Source organism: Betta splendens, chromosome 3 (genome assembly GCF_900634795.4).
Source record: "Betta splendens chromosome 3, fBetSpl5.4, whole genome shotgun sequence".
Classification (NCBI taxonomy): Eukaryota; Metazoa; Chordata; class Actinopteri; order Anabantiformes; family Osphronemidae; genus Betta; species Betta splendens.
In genome coordinates this window covers 14,243,704-14,269,909 of record NC_040883.2, presented here as the reverse complement: position 1 = coordinate 14,269,909, position 26,206 = coordinate 14,243,704, and the positions used below count along the sequence as shown (strand labels likewise).

The 26,206-nt window shown below is 42.9% G+C and overlaps 1 protein-coding gene and 1 long non-coding RNA gene across 10 annotated transcripts in view; one reads left to right on the top strand and one right to left on the bottom strand.

The window, feature by feature from the left end:
* Positions 1–45: 45 nt before the first annotated feature.
* LOC114851990 (uncharacterized) lies at positions 46–3,510 on the top strand. The gene is made up of 3 exons (XR_003785294.3): positions 46–268; positions 1,142–1,192; positions 1,934–3,510. It is a non-coding gene; the product is annotated as an uncharacterized LOC114851990 (long non-coding RNA).
* tcf12 (transcription factor 12) overlaps positions 3,269–26,206 on the bottom strand; it is a 53,143-nt gene continuing 30,205 nt past the window's right edge. For 2 of the 9 annotated variants that reach the window (XM_029143961.3, XM_029143957.3), the window contains 13 exons: positions 17,070–17,169; positions 16,617–16,756; positions 16,096–16,237; positions 15,862–15,932; positions 13,551–13,695; positions 10,424–10,497; positions 9,642–9,713; positions 8,975–9,166; positions 7,123–7,237; positions 6,874–7,036; positions 6,111–6,340; positions 5,847–6,000; positions 3,269–5,696 (listed from right to left, as the gene is read on the bottom strand). In XM_029143961.3, the coding sequence (XP_028999794.1) occupies positions 5,858–6,000; positions 6,111–6,340; positions 6,874–7,036; positions 7,123–7,237; positions 8,975–9,166; positions 9,642–9,713; positions 10,424–10,497; positions 13,551–13,695; positions 15,862–15,932; positions 16,096–16,237; positions 16,617–16,756; positions 17,070–17,169 (1,587 nt within the window). In that variant the 3' untranslated portion in view covers positions 3,269–5,696; positions 5,847–5,857. Of the gene's footprint in view, positions 5,697–5,846; positions 6,001–6,110; positions 6,341–6,873; positions 7,037–7,122; positions 7,238–8,974; positions 9,167–9,641; positions 9,714–10,423; positions 10,498–13,550; positions 13,696–15,861; positions 15,933–16,095; positions 16,238–16,616; positions 16,757–17,069; positions 17,170–21,621; positions 21,833–26,206 lie in introns of those variants that run through there. The other 7 variants (XM_055507424.1, XM_029143959.3, XM_055507420.1 and 4 more) reach the window with 7 other exon arrangements.

The window sequence follows — 26,206 nt, the reverse complement described above, 5'->3', positions numbered from 1 at the left end:
GACGCCCGAACCTCCGGGCCGCCCCGCCTCCTAAAACAAGCGCACAAACCCGCCCACCCACTCAAATCCCGTCCGCTGCTGCGGGAACAGATTTAAATCATGGTGAAAAAGTGAATAAATCCTCCGTGCGGACTTTCACACGGTTCGGTTCGAACGGTTCTAACTTTCTAAATTTAATAGAGGACAGGTTAGTTAAGTCGGGCCTGGTACTGAATGAGACCAACATCGGGTTTCATTCGGAATTAACAAAACTTCTTGCGTGTTTAAAGTCAGTTAGAAACTTGTTTAAGTTCAGAAGAGTCCACGTAAAAAACTTTACCACTTTACCATGAGTTGCTTTGTAAAAAGGCGCGTGTTGTAAAGCACCGGGCACGTTTTGCATTGTGTATTGTGTATCTGTAATCTTTATCCAACTCTTGGGAAACGTGCCAAAAAAATGAGCAAGTAAATGTCAAGTAGCCTCTAAGTAACAACTAGAGACTCCTGATATTCGTTTTCTGCGTAAACTAATGGTTTCGTTAATTATCAAGCTATTATTAGTTTTTCCTAAGACTCGTCGGAAGTTTAATTGTTTGCATTCAGCATAAATGCAATTTGCAGCTGCATGTTTTTAAAAATCGAGAGCGTCATCTAGTGGATGGTGCGCTGACCTGAGGGCTCAGTTAATGAGCTGATGGAGCGCGTGCTGCACGTAACTCACGCGGACACGCAGCGCCAGTTTATTAGGTACAGGACGCCGAGTGTTCCGGCTGCAGCAAAGTGTGCACGAGCCAGTGCTGAGTTGCTTTTCAACAGCTCGACCAGAACCTGCTGCGTGTGACCACCAGCCTCAGGTTCTGCCGTTTAAAACAGGGACACGCAGCAAATTCTCACAGCTGAGAGGCTCTCAATTAAGAAATCATAACCACTGAATTTGAATAAATGTCATTAGTATAATTTATTTTGTTAAAGGTGTATGTGTTATATTCACCCAGAGGCAAAAAACTTTATTGTCCTTAAAATATTTTGGTCCTTCTTATTTTAACTTTTAATTTAATAAATGCAGCTTTCCTGTCGCGAACATTTTTGTATGACTGCAACTTTATACTAGTATTTATAAACTGTTTTATTCTCTGTCACTATTCCTCACATGTCTGAACAGTATCCCTAAAATAACAGCGCTCCAGTGAAAAGCAGGGCTCAGACTGAGATGGTGAGTTACTTCTATAATTCTTTCCAGTGCTGCATAATCTGCATTAACCTGGAAGCCCTGCACCGCAGCTTTTAATCAGAGCTCTGTGCAGCAGCACACAATGCGCACCCTGTTCTCCGCTGAGGTGCCACAGCTGGGACCTCTGGACATGCTCAGTGCACAGCTCCGCTCATCCTGCACATACTGTACAGCAGGGCGCGCTGACATGTGATGAGATGTCCCAGATGCTCATATGCAGCTCATTTGAATTCATATTTGTCACTGATGTGTTTTTTACATAGATGGAAAACATACTGTATGTGATACTGTGCACTTTCTGCAGCGTGGCAGGAAACACATCATTTATTTTTATCATCAAGCGTATGAAGTTTGTGGGTGGTGTAGCAGGTTTAGGCCTCAACCTGAATGATCTGACCACGTTTTGCTTTGTATTCATCTGAATGTTGGCCTACATTAGTACTGATAGTACCTCAGTTAGCAATGGTGTCTTTAGAGAAAGCTTTTCACCTGATTGAAATCTGTGATTGAACAACACGGTAAATACTTCTTTGGATCCACAATCTCACAACACAGTGATTTTCATCTATGTTTGCTATAGTAGAGCTGTCACTGTACAAATATCACAAAGTAGTAATAATAGATATTTGATCTATATTCCAACCATTCAAAGATGTTTTTTACAAGACTAAACATGAATTAGGACACAAAAGGAACTTTATTTAACTAAATAACACCCATCAGATCATGGAAAACCTCCCAAAAATGAACCAGATGAACTGAAGAATGCCTCAGACAAAGCAAAAGAAGACAAATTGCTCCTTCAGGACGGAAGAAATGTTCCTTCCATGTGAGATCACTGAATCAAAACTTCTGCCGTCTCTAATAAAGTGGCAGTAAACTCCTGAATGCTGAAGATCTGAGATTAGAAACCGAAGCAGAGGAGTTGAGAGACGACCAGAAAGCCGTTGGGTGCAGCTTGCATCCTGAAAGTAGCGACGAGGCAGATGATGAGCCTGGCGCAGGAGGAGCAGCAGACTCTTTGGTTGAGCTTCAAGGATGCGAGCCAAGGACTTTGTGTCAGCTGGCCCAGCATCCACGGGAGGAAGTCGGGCTTCAGACACGGTGGTCCCACGCCTACAGCAGTCACGCACACCCACTGTCAACACCAAGCCGACGCACGCACACATTCTGCAGCGCGCGGGGAACGATGACAGTCGTGATTTACGTGGGCTCGTGGAGCCCAGCAGACAGGACGGCAGTCAGCAGTTCTCCTCCTGTCACTGGCACCGCCGTCAGAGAACCAAACGAACGGGGATCAGACCTCTCAGGATGCGACGAGGACCCTCGTGCCTTCATCTGCGGCAGGATAATTCTGCGCAGCTGTACGTGCGCGGAGATTTACAGCGCAACGGCCCTTCAGGTTCACAGCAGCATTTTCACAACACTTTTGGGATTCATTAGCTTCAGTCACAGCACAAGTAGGGGATGGAGTATGGCAGCCCACACAAAGCCACTTCCACCAAAAACACTTACCGGAAAATTACTTGGTGATGGCTACACTGGTTTAATTCCAGCTTCAGTTCATCTATTCGCTTCTTTTTACTTTACATTAAAATGGTTTATGTCAAAATGAGCATCTTATAAGTGGAAGCAATATTTTGGAGGAATAAATATTTCCCAAATCTTTGGTGACGTTGCCTTAATGCAGATTCGGTGCTTTGAAAGCATCGATAGAAAACTAGGACCACAGCAGATGTACAGTACGCTGCTATCACACTTTATTAAAAATAGAAACATATATTCATAGCACTTTTCATAGACTACAATGGTCCACTGGTATTCTTGAGTTACATACTATAAAACACTCATTTGTCCTAAATCCACTGTAGAAATAACCTTTAAAATCAGACAAACAAAATAATAAGGAAGCCTAAATTAAGCTCCGTGTTTCTGAGCTCGTGTGACGTCATCCTCCCCGTGACCTTTGATCAAATAAATCTTTATGGAGAGAAGAAAATGTAAAATGGAGGAACAAAACAAGACAAATGTGTTGCTGTGAAATAAATGCACATACAATTGAGTTTAAAAAAAGATGGCACATTTATTGCAACATAAATGTTATATACATTGTATTTTTCTGTTGAAAAAGACAGAAAATTCAAATTCTCAATGTCGTGTTTCTCTTTTTTTTTGTGTGTATCACAATACCTTTTCTTTTGACACCAGAACAAATGTTTTTTTTTTCTTTTATTAATCAGCAACTGAGATTGAGTAAGAGGTTTTTACGAATCTGGAGCTCAAAGCTTTTTAAAATTCTACTCTACGAGCAACAATTCAGCTATGAGATACCGTTTGTCAATTTCATGTAATAATTGGCAGGTTATGGTAAATAACCATACATTTTACTATCTAATATAGTAAAATAAAGTAAGAAACTTTTTACTCAAAACTTTCGCTTTCAAAAATCTAGAAAGAGTAATATTTAGAATTCAAGAAATATTCTTACAGTATTATTGTATAAAAGGCTAACTACAGTGAAAAATAAGCCAAATGTTTTTTTTTCCTTTTGATGTTCTTTTTTATATATATTATACAAGGGAAAGCATCTGGGAATACAGCAAAGTGTAACTTGGCAAACAGAGGAGAAAAGAAATATAAGAAAAACAGGAAATTCAAGAAATGAAGGAAAGAGAGAAGGAAGTGAAACGTTCTAGCCTCCATCAAAGCCTGCCGACATGAATACGAGCTGGTGAATACTGAAACGAACAACAAGGCCACATTCAGTCAGAGAATGGACAAAAACCACTCGGCTTCATTCATTAAAACAATGTAAGCTGTTAAATCTTTACTGTAAACTCTTGTGTGTGGCTTTCTTTATTCTAATGAAAGTCCCTTTAGTACAGAAGTCAGGTTCTGAATGTGGCCGCCTCGTTTTGGGTGTAGATAATGTAAGAAGACAATACATGAAGAAATAAATTGAACATAAAGCGAGTCTTAAGACAAAAGAACTTAATAAAAGCAGAAACACAAAGCATGCAGGGAAAAACAAACTAAATCCATGAACGATGTATTTAAATGTAAAATAAAATCCTGTTTTTGTTCATTATTGTGCTACAGTTCTTCTCTACAAAACAGAATCCATGTAATATCTAGTCTTACTGTCTGGATGATGTCACGGCTTGGATCAAAACTTCATTGAGACGTAACGTAGAGCTCTGAGAATAGACGTTATAATGCTGGAAGCCTCAAGAACGGACTTGTTACAACACAAATAAGCAGAATAACTTTTTGACTGAGATGTTTAAGCGTTTTAAATGTTTTGCGATTAACAAAAGAGAAGTTTGAAAAAGTGATATGTTCATCAGGCCAAGACAAAGTGTGGTCGTCGTTTAGTTTCTACTACTTCATTAAGCGATCTGTGATAAGGTGGTGGCTAAAAAATGACAAAAGGAAACAAAACAAGCCACAACAGGAGCAAGTAACTGTCAGGAGGCTAAACAAGGACAAAACGTGTCACCGCTTACATTTAACACTATATGGCCAAGGACTGAAGGGCAGCGAAGTCCCCTTTTCCTTCAGTTAAGACACTAAAATATGAAGGGAATGCTAAGGTTTGAAGTTTGCTCTGTGTTTTCACTGCTCACTACCAGATCACAACAAACTAAATCTGAGCTTTCAGTAAATCTAGAGTTTGCCATTCGTCTGTCACCTTGTCGATGATTGTGTAGTTGATGACGCGTCTTTTTTTTCCCAACAGGTATTAATCTAAACTACACAAGAACAGTTTTGGTTACACATGCGGCCAGTTGCAGAATGAATAAAACATAAATACAATCTTACAATCTTTTTTTAAATGGGGTGCTTTAGTCTCTCAGCTCTAACAACTAATCATAACTTTCATTCGGGTATAAATATCACTCTTAACAGGATAATAAATTAATCTCAATCTTTTCAGTGCCCAAATAGGTTCCCCTCATCTCAGATTTCTCCGGGGTGGAGTGCTCAGTTTTCAGGGTGACTCCGGCAAACTATAGATCAACTGAAATGCTGCATACTTCTCTTAGAATTGACTTACTTTCCCTTTAGACATACACTTTATAGCTCAATAACATAATAAATAGAAAAAAGGAAACAGACAAACAAAAACAATTGCTGTTACAATGCATTCGTCAATTCAGTTTAGGCACAAGGCAATTTCCACATATGGTTGGAGGAGATTGTGTAGTCTCCGATTGTTCAGAAGCAACACACGTCTTGCAGACGTCTTGTGATATGTGCTGAAGATTTTTTCTGTGTGGGGAGAAATTTGCAGATGAAAGCTGGTCACAGGGAGCCGGACGCTTGGCTCCTCTTCAGTCTTAGGGTTGGATTGTGTTAGTCTCGTTGCTTTGCTTCAGCTGGTCTGTCTCCTCCAATTGGTGCGACACACTGGGAGTTCTGTCTGTCGCTGGGACGCACGGTCAACCGACTCGGGCGGGACAGGAACGATCCACATCGATTAAATCTGGAGAGAGGAGAAGAGAATTCATTAGGATTGACTGAAGATTATAACAAATGAGTCGTTTTAAAAAATTAGTTCTCCTTTTTCTAGTGCTGGTGAGTAAAGATGAGTTATCCACAGATAAATCAGTAGGAACCATAGAGAGCACAGTACCTGCCTTCTACTCAGAGGTGGCCCATGGGGTTGGATGTGTCGGTCAGGCCTGGATGGACCCCTGTGTGCCCTTGCTGAGTGTCCCCAGAGCTTCCGGACACCTTCTCCTCCTCCCTCCTCTTAAGGCAGGCTGCTTTGGGGTTCAAATTCCGCTCTGTGGGATTCAGAGAGGCAGAAATCTTTCAAATCTCATTGCCAGCTGCTGCACCAGCATCTCAGTCATTCCAACAATGTCGGGTAGAAGCTGCATCAGCAGACACTGACCTCTCACTTGCTGCTCCAAGCTAAGTATGACAGCCACGGCCTGATGGAGGATGAGCAGTTTGGTCTGGGGCTTCTCGCTTTTCAGGTGCAACTGGCACATGCGCCCCAGCTCCTTGAAGGCCTCGTTGATGTCTCGCACTCTCAGGCGCTCGCGGGCGTTGTTGGCCATCCTCCTCTCGCGCTCACGTTCAGCCTTCTGCTCCGGATTCAGGTCCTCATCTTCAGTGATACTGTGGTTAAAAGAAGAAATCCACCATTGGTGAGATTAATGTATGCAACTGAAAAACAAGCCAAATAGATGTGCACCCAGGATTCCTCCTGGGTGCCTCCCATTAGACATATTCCGGGCATGTCAAAGTGGTAGAAGACCCCAGGGTGGAACAAGCTGGAGACATTATACATCTCATGTGGCCTGGTAATGTCTGAGGATCCCCCAGGAGGAGCTGGAAAACGTCTTGGGGACGGGGACCTGAACCTGCTGCTGATGCGGCCAACTCTACATATCATCTTAAAAAATACTAGTGAAACGGAATGTTGGTGCTTGACCTCAATGCTTCATTTATACGAACTGAGAAAAAAAATGTGAGTATGTATTGTATGAAAAGATCTACTATGCTTTGAATGAATGCAATATTGTCAGCAGCCACAGTTATTCAATATTATTATTACGAAAGTTAATGAAACACAACCTCTGTCTACTGCTCTGCTTATTTCATCATTTCAAACATTTAATGTGACTATCTTACATTAGTTCTGTTCTCACCTTGTGCGAGTGCCTGGTCTGGGTGTCTTCATGTCCCTTTTGTCGCTCTCGTCGTCTGATTTGTCCGTGGAGAGGCTGTCGTGCATGTCATCTTTGTCTTGCTTTTCCACCTTCAGTTCCAGGGTGGCGGGCACCTGGCCAGCCAGGGCAGACGTTAGACCTGCTGAAGGCAAAACAAACATGGAGGTGAGACATGTGAGGTGTATGCTAACTGTGCCAGCCACATCTAAGACCACAGTGCCATCAAACCTCTGAATGCTTCCACTTGGTGGCTGAGGTCTGTGCTGGAAGTGGAGCTGGCGCTGGGCAGGCCTTCGTGGCTGTTGTTGAGGCTGGCCGCGTCGTCAGCGTGGGACCCACCCTGCTGCAACACACACAGATAGAGTACGGTATGTAAGACAATCATAAATAAAATAAAAATAAAAAAAATAAAAAAATGTAGCTGCTATATATTAAAATGTTAAAATAAACTGTAATTGAAAAAAAAAACACTTGAAATCTTGTTTCTCATAAAACGTTGCACAAGATCAGGGCACAATGAGTCACACAAATCTGTCGTTCTCAGCACTGGGGGGTGTCTCACAGAAACACATTTCTGAAACATGTAACCAGGGTGAACAACATGAGACGAGACAAAAAAACAACACATCTTTATAAGGTTTCCAAAAAATAACATTTAATAAGCTCTGCGTTTGTCTGCGCTGCGGCTTTATCTGCAACAGTAAATGTGTTCCTTGTGTCTAAAATGAGCCGATTCCCTCCGTGCTGGGTTTCAACAGTTCGACCATTTCTGTGTTATTTTGTCCACATTCATCACAGAAAAATGAATAACTCCCACCATGTTTACCGCAGAGTTCCTCCGCACTGAGCTCCACCACATGTTCTTGAGCTATCTGATTACCCTTATGAGAACCAGGCAAAGGCGGGGAAGCCGTCATAGAGGGTGGAGGGTATCGCCCTTTTCTTACGGAATGTGATCCCCAGTCACTGTTGGCCTCTGTTAACCCCATCACCCCGAGACCCTCCCCTTTCCTGAGCGCTACGCTAATCTTTGCTGTGCTCTCAACAGGTGTCCAAACAACTCTTTGTCTGGAGGAGGAGGAGGGAGGCTGGGGCGCTGGCAAGAAAAGAACGCTGCGATTTTCATGGCTGGGGCCTCATTACCATACAGCTGAGGAACCTCTATTTGGGTGGAGGCCGTGGGTTCAGACACACGTTTCCAACGATTCAGATTTCCAGGGTTGTTAAAAAGGAGTGGTGAAAAGGGGAGGAAGGGGGTCGAGGCTGGGGCGTCAGCCGGAGTAAAAGGCTTGTGGCGGAGCCCCGTCTGAGGGGACCTCTTCCCACACAGGAAGTGCTGTGTTAGCGCAGACACAGTATGTTCTATCTAACAGTTGCAGTCGGTCAACATCGCTGCAACAACCAGCTCTCTGTAACAAACACATCAGACTGAGCTCTACTGACAACCACAGAATGATGCTTGTTAGGGGTCAAAACAAGCTAATCTGAGTGATTCTACTGTTTGAAGATCAGAGTGAAAGCAGACAAAAACTGGTAAAATAAATGGGACATAAAACATCTACATTAAAAGCCTTATTGCTTTTTGTTGTTGTGTGTGGATTACAGTACATACCTCCTTCTAACTTTCCCTGCAGATGTTTAAATCTCAGGGCACTCTCGAGATAAATACCTCAGACGAAAGGACGGGTGAACGCATCAGGATTTATACTGAGACCTGCATTCCCCCGTTCCTCAGGAGGCAACACACAAACACTTCCTGAAGCACAACGTTAGTCCATTCACGCCTGTTTTTCTCATTTCTCTTCTCTTTGGCCCTTGTGTATACAGCCGCTCAGAGGAGGTTGAGTCCTAGGCCAGCCATTACGCTTATGGAAAATATGTGCAAGGAAAATGTCTAGTTTTTACACATGGCAGTGAACCCATTTTAAACAGGTGTCGGAAACTTCTTTAGTTGGAAAGTAAGAAAAAAAAAATGGAAACCTTCTACAGAGATGTATTCTCATGTTTTATCCAATATTCTTAATCAAATAGTCAACCAAAAATCTCCGTATATGTAAATGTGTATGTGAAGTTCTCATACCATCGCCGCTGTTCGACTTGGAACCAATACAGACGCTGGGAAGTTTGCTCCAATGGCTGCTATTGGTCCATTTGGTGCCTGTCCCAGCAGACTGTGTATGTCGCTGGGCAGACTGGCGGTGGAGCCTACTGCGTGGTTCCTCAGAACCAGGATTGCATCATCCAATCTGTCCAGACGATCCTCCATTCGAGACTGGTGAAGACCAGAGGGATTGGAGAGCAAGGGGTTAGGGAGAGGGAGAAGAGAGGGAAAGGAGGACAGAGCAGCTTAGTATAAGCACATTAGGAGGCAAATTGAAAACACTGATTGTATGGTGTGGACTTTAAAAAAAGAGATAGAACATCTGAAACATAAGATAAAGAATGCAATTCAAATGCAAAATCAACTGAGCCATTTCAGCTTGAGTTGTAAAAGTAAACAGCCTTTACTTGTACCAGAATGACAGGCAGATGCACCACTACAATTAATACAATCAACATCTGCACCGAACCTAGTACCGCAAGCTGGAATGCTGAAAAGATAAAATGACAATACGGCAACGAATGCAATAAAAAAAATGACACTGCCTTGAACTGTGAGGAATGTGGACTGTGGGTCGAGCGAGCATGAAAAAACAAAAGAGGGAATGCAAGGACGCATGGGAACACGTAACAAGTAAAGGTTCTACCTCGCAGACATCCTTTAAGAAAGACATGGCATCCTGGAGATGCTCATGTAACTGCTGATGAACTCTGTTTTTCTGGCAAAGTCAAATAAGAATAAAAACAGGATTATGAAAAGATCAGTATCTATAAATACTAGAAAAAAAACTGTGGATAGAGATTATTTTTGCAAACACACACACAAGGGCAAGATTTGGAAGGAAGCACACAGCTGCTGACCGTTCACTTTGTGAGGATGAAGATGTTTAGTTTGCACATTTCTTAAGGTCTTCTACACTACTGGTCACAGCCTAAACCTACAACAGAGACACTATTGAGGAAATGACTAGAAACGGATGCAAACATTCTCTATACGATTACCTGTATACAACTGTAAAATTAGAATTGGAATTTTATTTTGAAAAAACCTCTTGCCGTAATGTAAATACAGCACATGTAGGCTGCATGAACGGTGATCTGCAGCATGGGTCCGCGGCAGCAAAGGAATTCTGGAGAAGCGGTCCAGCAAACAGCTGCCAGCCCGACACCAAGCCCTTTAACTAAATCTATCCCTTAACTGTCATCCAGGACTGGCCCACAGAGCAGAGGACAGATGGCGAGCCCCAAGGGACGGTATTGTTCAGTTGGGTTTACTCTCCACCCCCCACCTTCCTCAGCAAAAACATTTGTCAGGCAGGAATCTGCGTGTAACGCTAGCCCGGTTCTGTACGAGTGACTTATCCAGAGTGGGCATCTACCGCGGCCTGCGTTCACTGAATGGATTGATGGCGGCAGACGGAGGTCTCACCAGCGAGTGCAGCGAGTTCTCATACGTCGGGGAGGATGGGGTGTGTCCGCCGGCGCGGGGCCACTGGTTGGTGCCTAATGAGAGAGAAGCAGTCAGCGTCAGCGATCGTCCGATTCAGTAACTGTCACACACGCAGCCCAAACACCGACATCCTGATTTTCTGCTTTCGTGCTGTTCTGTGAGATATTTTTATCGTTTAGACACAAACGCATCACTTCCTGATGGCTGGACTGCATCCTGACAGGGCGAAGCAGAGGGTTCGACTGGCGCCCACTTCCATCCGCACACTAATAAGCATAGCTATGGAGGCTGGAGGGCAACGCCGGTTCCCCCTCACACTTCACTGCAGGCTCGGGTGAAAAAAAGAGTTGCACTGAGGAACGGTCATTTTCATTCTGTATTTGTCACACCCTTTGACCGGTGACTATGATAGTGAGCCTTTGTTTTGCAGGATTTTTTTTTTCAAACAAACCATAATCAAGCAATTCACAATTCAGTTCACGCTGGACTGTACAGCTATTTAGGGCAAAAGTTAAATTACAAGCCAGTAAACAAAGCCCATCTGATTTGCTGTACAGTAAATTAGAGAAAACGAAGGAATCCACATCTGCTCGTCACATTTTCAGCTTCAGTGCATTTCCTTCTTTCCTTTTTCTGAAGCGCAATCATCCAAGTGACTCGCTGGTGTTGTGCAGCCGAATTCAATCCATTATACAATCAAATAACCTTAATGGAATATGACAGTAACCATTACAGGTTATTTACAGGATAAATGTACGTGGGTGTTTCCAGATCAGGACTCAGTGTGTCTCTGGTGTCAGTGTTGTGGAGGGAAGCCAAACAAAGCCTTGGCCACGGTGAACAGAGTCCACACTACAGATGGAGACTTTGTTGTGGTTATCTAACATTTATTGTGGATCAAAAATCAGATTGTAGTGTAGTTGTAGTGTATCTTCCTTTATTTATTACAATGGCCAGGCAATGAAAAATGCACTGTTATTCATTCTTGATACAAGCAATTATATAAAAGCTGCAAATGACCAAATTGCATCCTGAGTCTCATCTGTGAATAGATCAATTCATTATATAGACATCAAGACTTCAATAAATGAGCACGTTGAAAAAAAAAAGTCACACCTCTAACCTCAGGAAATTGTAAACTAACTTTTTCCACTGACTCTTTCCAAAGAAATGTCTTAAAAAGCGTCTGCGTTCCATACTGGGGTTTTTGTGTGTCTGTACACGCACAGGCTTAGAAAAAGCAGACCTTAATTAACAGGCTATTAAAACAGACTTTCTGAAAAGGAAATGAAAAAGCCTCTGTTTTGCCTTAGCTTTCTCCCAGGTGAATGAGACGGGGACTTCACATGAGCCTCTGCTGGCTGGCGGGAATGAAAAATTAGCCCGGGGCTTTGGTCCCCACGTGCACCAGAGACGGCTAATTGAAGCAGTCTTGAGTAATGCGCTGTATATTGGTCTAATCCTAATGATGAATGGATTTGGAGGCTAACATCAACATCAGGCCAGATTCTGCAGCCACCTCGAGGTTTTGCACTCTTACTAATCTCAAAAGCATTAAAAGGTGAATAATTACTGATTGATTCCCATTTCCTCCACTTTAAATCATCTTCACTTTGCATTCATAATGATCTCAATTGGAATAATAGAACAGTATTTGTTTAGAATGATTATTCTCATACCAACATGCCAGGTGTGGCATACTGTAAATAGGTTGGGGGGGGGGGGGTCTCCCTGTGTGAGGCTGTCACAGCCGCCCTCATCAGCTGAGTCACGGCCACCCGTCCTCACCCAGTGGCAGATAAACAAGGCCTTTTGCAGCCTGTTCAAGTGTGCGTGTGTTGGGAGGGGGGCAGCTGTCCATGGGGCAGGGCAACAGCTGAGGATGAGGGGGGCATACGTAGAGACAGCTGTCACCACTCCGTTACCACACATGACACAACTGCCCGCTGAAACAACACGCTGGGCTTTCCCTCCTTCACTTTCCATGACTGTCGACCCGGTGTCAACGTGTCAACAGCCGCAGTTCTTCTGAGGAGCATCTCTTTTCTGCTGCGAAGCCCGTTTACCTGTAATCTAGCTCTGGGCTCCAGAATAATTCAAAAGGAGCTTGTTTAGCCTTAATAAAAATCAACTGCTAACCACATGTCTGGAAAAACAAAATTATGTGACAATACATCCACTTTAAATGTTAATTCAAAATCCACTTCAAACATTGTCTTAGCAAGTTTTTTAAATCCTTAAAGTACCCAGCGCCCACTTTGTCAATAAATCTCTCCCTTCCTTTAAAACCCAATCCAGTCCAAAAAGCAACAGTTATTTCCAAAGCTCTTGTCAACAGGATCTAAATTTATGAAGATGAACAAAGACCTTCCTAAACGCCCGAAAACCCAAACAAGTCAGTGATATCATCGCTAGTCAATGTGCAGCAGCTTCCTCAGCCATGTTGTAAACGTCTGACCAGCGAGTCAGACACCGTTCAAGGAACAGTTGCAGCAACAGAATCCAGTCCATGGGTTTTGTGCTTTTAGTTTAACTCTCACGGCTCGTGGCTAAATCTGGCCCAGTCGAGGCGTCCTTCTCTTAGCTTGAGATTAAGGTTTGTTGGACACGGCCTCAGAAAAATGTATTTAATAAAAATTGCATATTGTGTGTGATTTACTTGTCACAAATATTGTTTGCATGCACGTACACCACTATCTAGACTAAACCAAGCTTCCTTTAGAATGGATTATTGTCAAAATGGCATTAACTTCTCGGCACAGATAAAACATGGCGTAGCAAATGATTAGTGCTACTCTAAAGCTGAAAGAGGTATTAAATTAAGTTTTAGGGCAACTTTTTACACTTGCATGTGCTTAGGCTTTAATTAATCCAACTAATGCAGCACATTAAAGTAATTAAATTAATGAAAGTCATATTCATGAAGGCTTCTTAATTAGCTGGGGTATTTCAGGTCAAGGCCTAATTCTTATACAATCTGATGGGTGGCTGTCACCAGCAGTTAAAAAGCCTGTTTTCCATATTACATATTGTATATTTCCTGCTGCTGAAGTGTACAGTGCATGTGATGGAGCTGTATATGGCATAATGTTGACTGGTGTTCTACCTGGCCTCGCAGACGGGGCTCCAGAAGCAGTCACCACGGAACCTGCTGTGGCAGCGCCTGCTGTGGCCGTCAGGGGTGAAGGAGAACCCACAGGCGTCGATGGGTTGGATGGAAAACTACTGCTAGTGTGGTCAGGAGAGTAAATCTGTGGAAGCAGAAGAAGGAAAGCTATCCATTACTTCTAGTAATTAGTCTAGTTGTCAGTGTCGATTTAAACATTGCAGTGAAGTACGTGGCAAATAAACTTTAAAATCCAACATCCTGAGGGAAAACCTTATGTATGTACTGTACTTGCTAGTTTTTATCTAGAGTCTCTAACAAGTGCAGATGCCCAACCTGAAAACCCTGTTGGACAATCTCAAGGGCATTTCAGGCTGCAGCTGGAAACTGCTGTGAACCATGAATCAAAACTAGTTGCAAACAACTCTTATTTTTGTATATTTTTAAACATCACAGCGTCCAGGAGGACTGCTACTGGGGCATTACCTTAACTTTACTGCTACAGGAGCCAAATCATACAAACATTATTGTGCCTGTGCGTTCTCTGCTAGGTTACACCGAGGTCACTGAGTTTCAGGATGACATGTCAATCACAGGGGAATCAGGAGATTACGTCTTTGAAACTTGCACTGGGATTTCATTTGTTTAAACTAATGCTGGATTATAGCACCAACACATCCCTCATTTTTGTGCTTTAATAAGAGGATACTGTGCCATAATGGAACATGTCTGCGAGAACTCAGGGTATTATGAGTGGATCCCAAATAATTAGCAGAGCGAGAGAGAGAGAGAAAACACACACGCAGATAGAGTGTAGATCAAACTGAGTTTGCAGGAAAGCGTTTGGACGTCTAGCAGGGTGATAGAACACACTCATTATGAATAATCTCCTTATTCAATCGTGATCTCTGGGCTTTGCTTTTTCAATCAACTTGGGCGGGGGTTCCACTGAAGTGTGTCACTGAGAGGGAATAGACAAATGACTGCTTTTCTACATCTCAGTGTTCCTCTCCGTGTTCCGCATTTTTACTCTCTGACGAGCAATTCAGTCGGAAACTAAGGACACATAATATTGGACCAGAAGCACTCAGACTGACTTTCCAAACACTTCTTAGCAAGTCGTTTATGACCGTGACTTCTGACCTGACAGTGTATGACTTTCCATTCTTTTCCCTCACCGGCTACCAACGTCGCATTCCAACTGAAACATGGCTCATTTTACTGGAATAAATTAAGCTCCGCCTCATGATCAGTTACGCTCCCGCAGGCGGCATGGGGCCAATAAGCACGGCCAATTTAAAAGGGCGGAGAACAAAAGGCGCACAAAGGGCGGCCCGTGGAGTTGAGCCACAGCAGTTATGAACTCCCCTGTGCCCCCTGCTCCATCCACCCACCCCCACCCAGTCCAACCGTGTCCATTTCATTCCAGCTTTGTCATGCTAATAGAATTGAGTCTGCAAATATAAAGGACTTAATTTGTTATTACCATCTCTAAACTCTCATATTTTGGATTCAGACTAGTAAGAAATTCTTTCTAAATGAACAGCTGGTGCTTGGACGTGTGGAATTAAAATGTTGCTAAATCCAAACCAATATGTTAATGCACACATCATGTCTATGCAACATAATAAACCTAAATTATTTGCGGATATACTGATGAAAAAAAGAAATGTCCAATCTGCATAAGTGGACGTAGCAAATGCAGTTGAGATGAGATTTTATTTCACTGAGGCCATATGAGGAACAGTGAAGGTATATAGTGCTTTTATATATATTTATAATAAAGAATTATACTTTCTAGCTCCCTATAGAAATCATGATTTCAAGTGAAACACTGAATAAAGCGTCTTTATTTGTTTTGTTTTGAGTTTTGCATCCAGATTTTTTCTGTAACTCTGAGGAAACAATAAAGCATTTTGTGACAAACTAACAAATCAGATTATTTATCAATCAGTTTGTGTCTATCTTTCTAATGAACCTCTGTAAGCTACACAGCTTTACATGATACGTTACAGGATGACACCCATGGCTAGTTTTACAAAGAGTAATCCACTGGCTTTAGGCGTATTTTTTATGTATCCCTTTCTTGAATACTCTTAGTTTAAGCCCACAATTATCCAGGCTTAGGCCCAAAAACAACTACAAACATGTCCTCAGGGCTTTTTTTAATCAGCATCAGCATAGTGCTTAATTCCCTGCATGATTACTGAGGTCACCTTCTTAGAGACAGAAATGACTGGTATTGTATTTCGATTTCAACACAAAACAAAAATCACATGTTCACCATGTTAAAGGGGAGGCTGGAACTCACCGAGGCCAGAGCCTTGCCCAGTGCGTCTCCAGTCTGTGAGCTTCCAGTGGCGTTCCCCCGATTTGCAGCAGCTAATAAAACACAGAAGGAGTCTTTAATAGTGACTTAGACAAATCAAGAGTGGTCACAGTTGTCCTGACTGCCAAACACACTAAGTTTATAAAATGGCCATTTAGCAATAAGTACATTAAGTCATTCCGAACTGTTATCTGAACTGTTAACACAAAAAAGTACCCATGACGCCATCGGCTGTGTTGACGGACGGGGTGTGAGCTGCGGTGACGAACGGGGAAGTGCTGGTGCTGCTCCGGTGGAAGCTGGACATAGGAGGAAGACTGGTGTTGATGTCGGGGGAGACTGAGTGTGCGGGGTAATTCTGAAAGACAAAAAACAGAAATGCATTCAATTCAGTGAGAAAGAAAAGGCTATTTATTCTTTGTATAGTATCTTGTTCTTGAACGTCTACCAGCAAACACTACTGGGTCGAGGAGCAGAGATAAAGGGTGATGCACAGCCGCTAATGCAGTCAGGCAGACAAGATCAGATCACAGACTGATACAAAGAGGGTCAGCAGTGTCTCCGCTGATAATAACCAGACAAGTGCGACACTTCCACACAGAGCGGAGCTGACAGGGTGCAAAGAATGTGCTGCAACAACACACGCCGGCTTTGTGCGACAACAAAGCAAAGGCACTAGTAACACACAGCACCTATTTATGGGGAAAGGTATCAGTCAGTGGAGCTGTGCTGCTTACCAAACGCTCGTGTGAGTGCAGGCTGCTGTAGTTTCCTGACTGTGGCATGTGAGATGAAGATCCTGTGAGCATCCCCCCATAGGCAGGCTGACTGATCCCATTGGACGAGTTCCATGGGTCCGAAGAACTGTGGGTACCATCTAAGCAACACAGCACAAAAAACAGTACATGATCATTTGTATTTAGACATTGACATTGAATTGAAATTAAGGACAACAACATTTAGTTTAGTATTTTCACACAGACTCATGACTGTGTTTGGCAATATTATGTCAGCAATTAGTCTGGTACAATACTGTTGTCGTTTGTTTGTCACTATGACAACTGTCATCATGATGATAATATGACAAATGGTGATCCATGAAGCAAACAGAAAGCCAGCGGCAAAGAAATTTATTTTGACACCTGTAGCCATTAGGAATGAAAGAAATCTCTGCTGTCTTTTGAACGTACCAAAGAAAGTGCTTGCGAACATACTGCTAGAGGGTTTGGGAGACGAGTAAGAGGGTGAATCTCTGTTGAAGTCTTCTGAGTTTGGAGACGGTGCGTACACCTGCCAGGAGAAAACAAATGTTAACAAGTTGGCTCAACATACGGTAAAATACTAAGCAATTTATTCAACTGAGCATTTTTTCCATATGAAGAGGGACATGACTAAATCCATCTTATGTCTAGTGAAGTAAACACTTTCAGGATAAATACAAGGTTCAATCACAATTATGAATTTGGGTACGTAGAGTTATATGATATTATGTGCATGTGCGTACACACAAGTAAAACCACATGTGCAGTAGATGTTGCCCTAACACGACAAACACACACAAATTTTAATGACTAGCAAGCAATCAAGCTCATGATGGGAGGAGTGGATTATCAGGGGTATTTGCATTTCAGATCAACTCAACCTCTAATGGAAGTATAATGATACCCGCTTACATGCGCAGACTAAATGCCTGGCAAATTACAGCATTCCCAGAGAGGCAGAAATCAAATAAGTGGTTCAAAAGCAGCTTGCTTTGCCTCCTTTATATTTGTACCTGCGAGCTGGCGGGAGAGTGAAAGGAGAGGCACAATGGGCATGCTGTTGTACAGCTGTGTGTGTGTGCCAAGCAAGGCGGGAGGATCAAACACACTGGAGGCCAAACACCAGTGATGTGGTCTCTGACTTCATCCACTCCAGATGGAGAGAGAGAGGGTGAGGGAGCGAGTGGGAGCTCAGGGGAGGGCAGGATGGAGAGGTCTGAATAAATTCCCTCTCCCGCAGACGGGACCGGACGACCCCACCGCCGTGTAACACTAATCAGAACCAGGCCCGCCAGGATTCCACCTGCACATTTCCAGCCTGCGACCGATGCGACGCTCTTAAAATGCTCAGACGCTGGCATTAAGACAGCTCACTCTCCGAAAATGTATGCAGATGTGCTGACCCCAGAGCTAGTTAACTCTTTACTGCCTAAGCTGTTTAATGACACACTGCTATTTGGAAACTATGCATCACAGCCCGCACGCACAAGTTCAATTGGGTGTCTTGCTCGCACATGTGAACTCTATATATCAATGCAGACTAAAAGGGGGGACTCAAAGCGGTCTGGCTTTGCTGAGTGAGCAGGACTCCGGCGTGTTGTTGTCTGGGTGTGTAATTAAAGTGCTCTGGGAGGGGTGGAGCTCTCCTGGGTCCTCTGGCTTACACATGTGACTGGGGTTGATGGTGGTTCTGTGGCTCAGGTTAGCCTCAAACAGGAGCCAGGCTTTTGTCTTTTGCCTGTGTCAGATGCTCAATGGGCAGCATATGGCAGGGGGCAATGCTAATTGTCCTCTCTACCCTGGACTAACCAGTCAAAGCATTAATAAACCATCCAAAACACTGGGCACCTCATTCCGCCAGCCCGAGGAAGAGAAGTCCCGCCTGGGTTTCCTTTTACAAGGCCATTAATTAAAAGCCGTCAGTCACACGGACCAACACACCAACACAGACCAACACCAGTTATTTGAGCACCACTGGTTATTTCTTATTAGCACATAAATCCCCTTCTGTACCCCGACTTTTATAAACGTTCACACATCCTAAACTCAGGACCAGTAAAATAAAAATGACCCTAAATTACGAAGACCTGTTTCAAGTTGCACAATTTCAGTTTAACCCAATATAAACACAATCCATTCTAATACTTTTATATACAAAAAACCCAAAACCAATAAGTACACATCACTAAGCAACAGTGTGTATAGTAAATATGTGAAACGGTAAATACTACATTGCGTGTTAAGGGAAAATGAGACCTCCGGATATGTGAATGATTGACTTGAGTTGTGGACTCATTGTTGACGTTTTCAACTTTCAACAACTCTTTTCTTAGCTGAGCGGCGCCTACAGTATATCCTGGACACCTTTCACCACATCTCCAAGACTGTACTATCTGCCTTTGAAGCTCATGTCATGCCAATCAAAGAGTCAACTGGTGAAACACAGTCTGTCAACTGGCAGCAAGCAGAAGATATAATCAAAGGAAGAGAGAGGACATTTAAAGAAAAATAAATAAATAAAACGATGAAAAAATTTCGGCTAATGGCCAAGACGCTCAAAGAAAAGACTTCAAACACACTGCCGTGTCCTGCTTTAGAGGTGCTGCGTGTCATTACTTGGAATCAAGAGGGCTTAGTATGCGCAGTCTGCTTGGAGGGGCGTTGCTCAACACTGGTGCTACCTGCCAGTTCTCTGGAAAATAAAGGGCTCACTATTTTCATGCATAAACGTGTGACATTAAACTTGCAGTCCTGCTTAAACTTTTACTGGCACATTGTTCCCTTGATTAACTTGATTTGACATGAGGAATGTTTCCAAGGCTAAAACCTTTAAAGAAACACTAAGTGAATTTGGAACAGTTTAAGCAATTAGTTGATTAACTCTTTAAAATAGTCTAATAGTAAAAAAACTGGAACTTGGAACTGGAAGATGAACAAGTAACAGTTTCTGTTTTAGCCATCATCAAATTAACAGGTGAATAACAAGTCATGAGCACAAACAAAATGCAATGAAAAAAATGTAATCATGACATTAAATCAGTTAGCCTCTAGATACTACAGAAAGTAATATCTATACTACAGAAAGTAGTATCTAGAGACTACTAAAAGTCCAGTACGAACAAGTTATGTTGTGAGTCACATCCTCTAAAAATAGAGCAGCAGAATAATACCTTCTAGACTTTATTACCAAAAAGTGGTTTTGGCATCAATGAAGCCTCATTAACTAGTTACGGCATTGTGTCTATACAACAGACACACTTTGACCCCCACAGTGGCTCTGCCTTGTATAAATGCTCACGTACACGTTTTGAGGCTGTAAGGATAAGCTTTAAACGATGAGTGTTGACCCCCTGCAAAGCGTGATATAACCTGTTGCACAACAAAAACAACAACAGGCATGTCCCACAAAGAGAACACGTTATTTTTGTGTTTTCAGGTCCAGTGTTATAACAGCAGGGAAGGATTAGCATTCAACAAAAAGGGTCCAACAACCGCTGCAGCCCTCTCCCCACAAATTTATCGTTTTAACTAATAGGGAACGGAAGACAGATCAGTGAGTTGCACCATCTGTATTGGTTCCATGCCACCAGCTGGTTCCATGCCACCAGCTTACAAGCCATTGGCTCACTGTGCATTCTCCCACTGCTCCAGATGGTGAACATGCTACGCAAGCCTGCATTATAACAAATTAATGTGAATCAAGTTGATGCACTGAATAAGCACAAGGGTTTTTTTTCCTTGAAAGAAAAGGAAAAAAAAAATCTTAGCAAGTGCTTTTGATCATAAAGTTTGCCCATTCCGTCCACATGCTATCAATTTTCCCCCATCACCAACTGTAACACAAGCCTGCTAATACTTAATATGAAAAAGATCAAAGTCATCTTTCGTGCAGTGGGAACAAAGGAAATGCTATAATGGCTTATAAGGAAACTTGAAACACAAGCTTAAATGAGATGACCTTTTCAATACAATATTATAAAGAGACGACCCTCCTCATTTTCCCTTCAAGCGCACACGTCCTTTATGTAATAGTAAAACTGTCACGGGCAGTGACAGGTGGAAATCTGTCTGGGTAATTCGCTTATGACACGATCATTGCTTGAGGATTACTGAAATGCACTGCACAAGTCATTCAGTCTTGTTGCATATATCCCTAAATATAGATTCAAAGAACCATCGCAATGAAAACTTTGTCTATAAGCATTTTATCTATAAACACTACCTGTTAAACAGTTCCTTCAAGTCCAACTGCAGAACAAACACGCGGCACATGTAATTTCCCCCCCCCAAAAAAGGACTCATTCAGAAAACTTTTCAGAGTAACAAAAATCAAAGCGGTCATTACTGAGAAGTTCAGAAAACACATTAGGCTTCCTGTGGCGTCAAGAATGCCAAAGTGATTAAAAACAGATGGAATAACAGCAACACTGGTGCTTGGAGCTCAATCTGCAAACAGGAAAGTATAACCTCAACAGGCAGCCTCTTTCCCTTAATCATTCCCAGACTCCCGCTTGTTATTATTTCAACCCAGTCTCAGAGCTCAAGAAAACCAGCCAGTAAAAATAAATTCAGGGCTGCAAAAACTTTTTTATGCCACGCTGTGTCATTGTGTGTATGGGAAAAAGTTATGAAAGAGGCATGGCTCTCTGAAAAATTGACTTGTTTATGCAGAGCCGGTGCAGAGCCCAATAACAGTGCGTTAAATAGGTTTGTATACAAGTTTAGCACACAGTTAAAACCAGTTAGCTGCATGATTTTAATTCTGCTGTCACAGCTTTACCTGATGTAATGGAAAATAAGGAGCCACATGCAGCCTCTCACACTCACACACCCACACACATGCTGCTTTTATAATCAGTTAAATACAAACATTAAAGACAATCGGACAGAGTAGCAGACCAAACTGTAGAACACACACACACTTTTCCAGCTCTTCTCCGTGCAACACACAGACACACACATTCCCAAAGAGACTACTCACCGATTTCCCGTTGTAGTAATACATTAAAGAGTTACTGCCCATTCCAGGGACAGGATAAGCGCAATACATTATAGCGTTAACAATCTAAGTGATAAAGGTATACTGCAGCAGCACAATGGCTTCGTCTCTACACATACATCCAAGCCGTTCAAAAGGGACTAATAATTCTTTCAGTACTGGCCTCCACACAGGACCCACTCAGAGGAAACTTATGCAAAGCAGGACCGTACCATTGCACACTGAGGGAAGGGGAGGCTGTCCGAAGGGAGTGGCCGTGTGGTACGCCCCTCTCTTAAGCCTCTAAGTGCTGAGGCAAAGAGGAAAATGGAGAGGGGGAAGGGAGGAGACGGGGAGGTGGGTATAGAAAAGATAAAGGGAAGTGGGTGGGACCGAAAACAAATGTGTGAGCAGATTTAGGAAAAGAGAGGAAAAAAAATGTTTAATTCCCAACATTAAAAACTGCTTATTTTCTGCAGGGGAACCCAGACAAAGTGGAACTAAATCATTTAACTCTAAGCAGCATAAGAAGAATATGTGTGATTCTTCAAAGGCGACCAAATGAGAGCACAAATAAGTGCGGTGAGCCTGTTCTCCACCGCACGGTTTAATCCAGAGTGTCTAATCTTTTTGTCTTTGTGATGATTAAACAAGTCCACGGGCAGAGCGGCTTTAGGAACACAGCCATCTGGCAAAACATTTTACCTGTTCCCACAAATGGCTCACATGCCAATCAGGAGTCATTAGCGGGAGAAAGTGAGCGCGAGGAAAGAGCTGTTGAAATCCACAGAACGAGGGGAGAGAAAACAGGGCGTGTGTGAAACGTGGACCACGAGAGTTTCGGTGTCGGCGGAGTGAGGCCACGACCCGACAAGAGGCAGTAAACACAGAGACGTGGAGCACGCAACAGCTGCAGAGGGGCCTGCTGCATGACGTCGGGGCCGGAAAATAATGCTGCGTTTCCTGGGCCCCGGGGGGCCTCAGACGGGATATGGTTGAGGGGCACAGCATCATCAGCCAAGCATGGTCTCCTGTCTGCTGCAAGTAAACCAGCTCCCCGTTACCTTTATCATGTAGGAGGACAGGGGGTGGGGGGAGAGAAAGCAGAGGATAGAGGCTATGTTCCACCCAGAGCAAGGCCTGTTCAGGCAAACCGGAGCCTTTCATGTCTGCCATGGGCAGCTTCCTGGACTAAACACAGGCCTGTAGACTCATTGAGAACGTTATTGTTATAGAAAGATGAAAGCTTCCACTTCCCTAAGAAAACGACGCCTTCATTATGCTTTTCCTTGTAGCGCTGTTATTATTTATCCCCCTTTCTTCTCCGGGACTCTTTTAAACTCATCCAAAACACCGGCTTTACACACTGTTGCTGCTTTATATCTGGCGCCGTTTCAAGTTGATGCTTTAAGGAAAATGGTCGGGATGTTTGAAGAGGTCTAAAGCAGGTCCAGACACACAGCAGAGCGTTGCGAGGGAACCACATGAAAGGAGGAAGAAATAGCGTAATAGGCATTAATTTGGGAGAATCATGCTCATCTCACACCGAGTCAGGACACTCGGTTTTTTTCTCCCTCTGCGGGAGACGCACACAGAGTCTATGCAGTTTTCATTTGATTAAACTTTCATTAAATGCACCAATGACACGCAGCACTGATACTGTAGACGTGGGCTCAGCTCCACCCACATGTTCACACGGCCCACTCTGGTCACCACGCCGGGCTTTTTTCGGGAATTTGTTTGGGTGCCGAAGAAAACAGCAGAGCCACGACCCTCGACCCCCCTCTCCCTCCCCGTCTCATGCACGGATTTAGCGATGATGTCATCAGACAGGAAGGCTGTTTCCTGTAAGACGCTCTGGTTCCAATTAGAGAGGCCTGACTCTGGGGGTGCACCAGGGAATAAGACCCTCACCCTCCCAACCTGCTGACTGTGGCATGGATAAACTGATTTAAAGACACTCATTATCATGCAAAAAGCATGATTAGCCAATTAATGCCTAAAAAGCATTAAAATGTTTCAGAATATTACATTTCAACGCGTTTTTATCTGATTCTGTATCAAATTATGTAATGGATAATGTTTATTAGTTAGGTTTATATTGTAAGGGGAGGTTGTTGCTGATGGTGGCATCTTAGACTGGGCCTCTTTTGTTAGGTAACGGTCCAACATGGCGAGCCCCACAGCAGTTAACATGCTAGGATCACAAACATGGGTTTATCGTCCTACAGCACACAGAGGTGCCCTGTGACAGCGGGATGGGCAGCACATTATTATAAAGGTCTTAATAACAAAGGCTTCCCCTCAGACAAGGAGTGTAAGGCTTAACTGGAGACACTGTGAACCTAAATAAATCCCAAATTTACAGAAACCCACTACAACAAACTGGAGCTTTACACAACACTGTATTTACTCCAGATTAAAATTCCACAAGTCTCATAAAAACCGACCCGTTCATTTGTTTTTCCACAAATAAAAACATTATGGTTTCACTGTGACCTCAGTAAGAGCTTGGACTACGATGCCTGTGCTTTAGTCTTCATACTTGCTTTAAATGTTGTAGTTATAAAATGTAGGGTACAAGCACAAACACAAAACATTTAAGTTGTGGAGAATCGTGTTTTTTAAAGTGAATTATACTACAAATTATAGGGCAGAACTGAGTTTTATGACGTTTGGATTTTAATCAGCCTACACATTAAAAACAATCATGTACAATGACACAAAATCTATTAAAGTCTTACTCAAACTCTCCAACAGCTTCTCACTGTTCTGACAGCAGAAACTAGAAAACTAGAAAACTTACATTTTCATCAATTTCACACAGGTTTATCTTGTTTCATATCTTAGCATAAACGTGATGCTGGGAAGAGACATGTGAGGTGGGTAATAAAAATCAACTCTAGTGAATGAACTACATGATGATGCTCTAAAAATCAAACAGGATGCTCTCTCATTATCACCACTACATACTGGCACTGGAGTGGACTAGAGGGATTGATTCCACACACACAATAAACATAACCTCTGACTGGCTTACATGTGCTGTGCTGGTCAGAGCCGTCTGGCTTACATGGTCTCTAAATAACAAACACTCTACCTTGGTGATTGCTGACAGGCTGTGTTCTTGAGCCTGCCAGCAATCTGAAATCAAAGTTTGCATTAATGCTGCAGACTCACGCAAGCCCTACATGAATAATTTACAACAGGCCAGAATGGGAGTAATGACTTTAATCTGTGCATTACTTTCGAACGCTTTTAACTCCTTGTTCTCGTCGCAGATGAAAGAGGTCAGCCTTCTGGCCTGTTTATCTGTTCTATTATCTCCAGCCTCTAATGTCAATGGTCAATTTCAGCAACCCAAACAAAGATGAGCACAAAGCCCACGGTCCCAGAGGTGGCTGCGACTGTTCAACATCATCCCTGTCAAGCCAGGGGTGTCCACCTAATCAGTCGCCTGATGAGGCCATCTCTGGAGAGCGGCTCAACAGCTCGGGTTAGGTCGGAGCCTAAAATACCAAGTGAGCAATTTCATTATCTGCAAACCACATATATGACAAGCCACACATTTCTGGCTTCCAATAAACAGAATATACATGACATTTGTAATAAACTGAAAACATCTGTAAACATCTGTCTTTAGCGACATAACATTTAAAGCATTAGGTGACTTATTATTATCTGCAGAACGGTCATCGGCTCAGAGCTGAGTGCACTGACTGGGACCTTCCTGCACACACGCACGCCTGACTCATAAGTTTTGTTAGTTTTACACAATGACCAGACGATGGTTAACACCCGCATTCTGCAGTTTGGTCTCTTACATGGTACTTTTCTTCCCCTTCAATCTGGCTCTAACAACTTCTAACCTAATTCTGGTTTTGATTGTACAGAAGATGTGATACTCTCTAGCTGACTGTCAGTTAAACAGTGTTGAAAGAATGTATTTCAAGGAATTTAGGAACTTCTAAAAGAATTGCTTGTATGATAAGCACCATTACACAAAAATGTCTGAACATATGTTATTACGATACTGCTTTGTGAAAAATGCAAATCCTTTATTTACGGTATACTATTTAACCCTCTCTATTGTGGTGTTAAAATGTACTGTTTGTGGTTTTACACCAGAAAAGGTAAGAAAATGTCCAGCTTTACATTGAGTGACCTTAAAATCAAATTTGCCTATAGACGTACAATACAAAGGAGAGGTTCCCTGGAGGGATCCTAGCTGTTTACACAGTGTTTTACTGATGCTCTTCATGCTCACTCTATTCACCAAAACCTATTACTACCTCCACCCTGCTATGATTCAAAGAAGGAAACAAAAAGGAGGCTCTCTCAGCAACACAAACATTAGGTTACTGTTGTAGTGCAATATTAGCAGGTCCTATCTATGAGCCACTAAAGACAGATGGATAGCGAAAGAGAGACACAGAGAGAGAGAAAATATATCCTTTGAATGTCATGCGCCAGACAGCACTGCAAGGAACATCGCTGGGTCTTAAGATTCAGAGCCTAGAGCAGACTTCCTTTCTTGCAGCTCACACAGTACAAATCTCTTAGAAACAAGGGTGTCTGACTGATCTGT